Source organism: Arachis duranensis, chromosome 6 (assembly GCF_000817695.3).
Source record: "Arachis duranensis cultivar V14167 chromosome 6, aradu.V14167.gnm2.J7QH, whole genome shotgun sequence".
In the NCBI taxonomy this organism is placed as follows: domain Eukaryota; kingdom Viridiplantae; phylum Streptophyta; class Magnoliopsida; order Fabales; family Fabaceae; genus Arachis; species Arachis duranensis.
In genome coordinates, this window is record NC_029777.3 from 104,577,353 (window position 1) to 104,580,424 (window position 3,072).

At 26.9% G+C, this 3,072-nt stretch overlaps 1 protein-coding gene across 1 annotated transcript; it reads right to left on the reverse strand.

Moving 5' to 3' along the window:
• Positions 1-1,808: 1,808 nt before the first annotated feature.
• LOC107495266 (uncharacterized) lies at positions 1,809-2,384 on the reverse strand. Its single transcript, XM_016116375.1, has one exon. The coding sequence runs from the start codon at positions 2,382-2,384 to the stop codon at positions 1,809-1,811; it is 576 nt and encodes a 191-aa protein (XP_015971861.1).
• Between the last annotated feature and the right edge of the window lie 688 nt (positions 2,385-3,072).

The following is a 3,072-nucleotide window of genomic DNA, read 5'->3' on the forward strand; positions in this document are numbered from 1 at the left end:
ATTAATTCACTTATTATACTCTTATTAGTTTTACTTATTAATGATATTAATTATAATATTATATCCGATATCTAATTATTAGACATTCCTGTAATCACTATTTAATTGTAATTTAAATTTTATATTTAAGAATACAATACATACTAAGAATAATAAATTAAAGAACTATAATAATAATATTCATTAAATGACTTTAATTATAATTGATTTTTAATTCTTTTATTTCATTTATTATCATCCAAGAGTTAGTAAATGTAAAAACTTTGTTTAATAGGTTTATCATTGTTAGGAGAATTATAAAGGCCGTATACTTTTTCAGAGAACATTGGATATTTCATTAATGAATTGCGGAATTAGTAAGTAGATATGACCGAAATTATCTGAAGAACATTGGATATTTCATTAATGAATTGCGGAAAAGTGGTGATGAATCTTTGAAATCATTAGTAAAATGGTGAGAAGATGTTGATGATTCTTTTCCATAAAAAATACATTTATCAGTGTCCTCTTCAACATCGTTTGTACCCAAATACACATCATCACTGTAATCTTTTTGCTTTCAAACTTTGCTCCATGTGGTCAATTTCACCCAGTGCCCCATTTTGATCACTAATTTTTTCTAAACAAAAATTGTAAAGTTTGTTGGCCTTAGGATCAGCGGTATTTGCTATCAGTGGTATTGAATTTAGAAGATTTGAACAATATAAAACATTTGCAGTTTCGTGGCAAATATCTACTTTTACGATTTTTTTTTGTGCATAGGAGGATGCATCAAATAAAAGGAAGGCTAGCACTAGGGTTAAAATCAAGGACTATGGCCTAACATTATTACATTATCAATATTGAAACAATGAACATGGGAAATTATACACATGCTTTTAGATAAAAATTTCTCTTAGAGTTCTTATCTAAAGGTACGATTATAATTTTTTTACTTTGGAATTTTTATTTAAAAACATACATATAATCTTTTATATTATCATTTCAATATAAGGTAATTATTATAGTGCTTAAAAGCAGTATTTAATTTATTAAAAATATTTATATTCAGTTTAAAAAATATAAGAAAACAATGAGTTTAATATATAATGTATACAATAGGGATAAAATTAAAATTATAATAAGTTAATAATTAATTCCTAATAGTTTCCAATTTTAAATTTTAAAAAAATAAAAATTTGGTTTTGGAAAGTTGCGTATTCTTCCAATTTTATGCGTTTGAAGAATATGCTGGAATTTCTTTTTCTTCGACAGTCTCTTCTATTCTCTCTGCATGGATGCGGCAAAGATCACCACCATCCGTCGCCTAGATGATTATTTTAGGGTTGAAATGATTAATTTTTAAAAATAATTATTTAAATTTTTTTGTATTAGGCTAAATTTAAAATAAATTTATTGTACACATAGTCAAAATTTCTCATTGTCTTTCTAATAGAGTTCATCAGTTTAATGTAATCCACCCCCCATTGCTTGTCCTTGTCTGACACCATGGTTTTTCCTACCCCTATTCCTAATAAGCGCCATTTCTGAGTATTGTGTATTTAGTGACAAACTTAGGCACATGCAAACATATATAGATAATAAATAAATAAATATATTAAAAAGGACAAACTCTCAAAATAGGAGGAATCAACAATTAAAACAAAATATTATTGTAGATAAGTTCAACATCCATATTCCTATCAAAACTTCAAAACTAACATAGTAGAATAACCAAATGAATTATACTACCATATATTAGAGGTTTGTTCTGGCTTTATTTATAGAATAACTAACTTAATTATTAGAATAACAAAAAAAAGCATATATTAAATAGAGAACCAAAATGTAGATATGGCCTTGATTATAGTAGTAGCTTGAGATATTTGACGAGTATACTGTGGAAGCGCTGATGGATCACGTAAAGCTGGATCCTTAAAGTCATTAAAGCAATCAGCATTGTCCTGATCAACCTTATTAAGACCAGTTGTGACAGCTTTGTAACTACGTGCCTTCAAACTTTGTTGCATGCGATCAATTTCATTTAGCGCACCTCTATCACCACTAAGGTTGTCTAAACAACCATCATAAACATCTAATAAGTCAGGGTCACCACCACGTGCAATCAAAGATTTGAGAAAAGTCGTTGTGTTTGTAATATTGGAACGAAGAACTTCAATTGTGAATTGTGCCAAAGAATCAATGTCTGATCCTTTTGCACCACCGGGCTTTGAGTTTAGAATAGCTTTGCAATAGGAAGAGATATCACCTGTTTTGCTGCAAATTTCTTCAACTTCCACAACTTTTGCTGCACAAGATGATGCATGGAAGAAAAGAAAGACTAGTGCTAGGGATAAGACTAAGGGAAACGGTTTAATATTATTATTGACAATGAAATGAGCCATGGTTTTTGATATATTATTTGTATTTTGATTTTTGGTTTGGTAGTTTGGTTTCATGTGATGATTTGTGGTGTTATATATACTAATGATAATCCTTACATAAAAGATATCCGTATTAATATATAATTAATAATTCGTATTAATATATAATTAATTAGGATTATGCATGGTGATTCTATAAGAGGAATTTCTTCTTTTTTCTTTTTCACTAATATTTGATTCGTTTTTATAACAATTTTTGAAAAATGGGTAGAGATCTATTTGCGCCAAGATTATAGGTAATCATAAATGTGATGCATAGCAAATAGAGCACAATTTTGGGTATAGCAATTAAATAGGGAATGGAATATTCCTCTACTGAATGTTTACCTCCCTAAAAATAATGTAAATTCTTTACAATATACATCTTAACATGCGTATCTTTTTTTTTCTCAAAATATTTTTTAAAATATTTTTTAAAATTATAAAAAAATCAATATTTAATGACAAAAATTCTAATAATAATGGTCAATTATTATAGTAAATCTAATTTATATGTATTGATCTTAATTAAAACTTACAAATAATTACAAATAATATCATTAATCTGATAATCACTCCTAGACAAAGGAGAACCAAAGTCTAAAAAAATATTATGTTATATTATATATTAAATGAGAATATGACAATGATTATAATAATCTTTTAATTA

Bases quoted from the DNA above. Each gene is read 5' to 3' on its own strand.
- LOC107495266 (XM_016116375.1), bottom strand. From the start codon at position 2,384: ATGGCTCATTTCATTGTCAATAATAATATTAAACCGTTTCCCTTAGTC.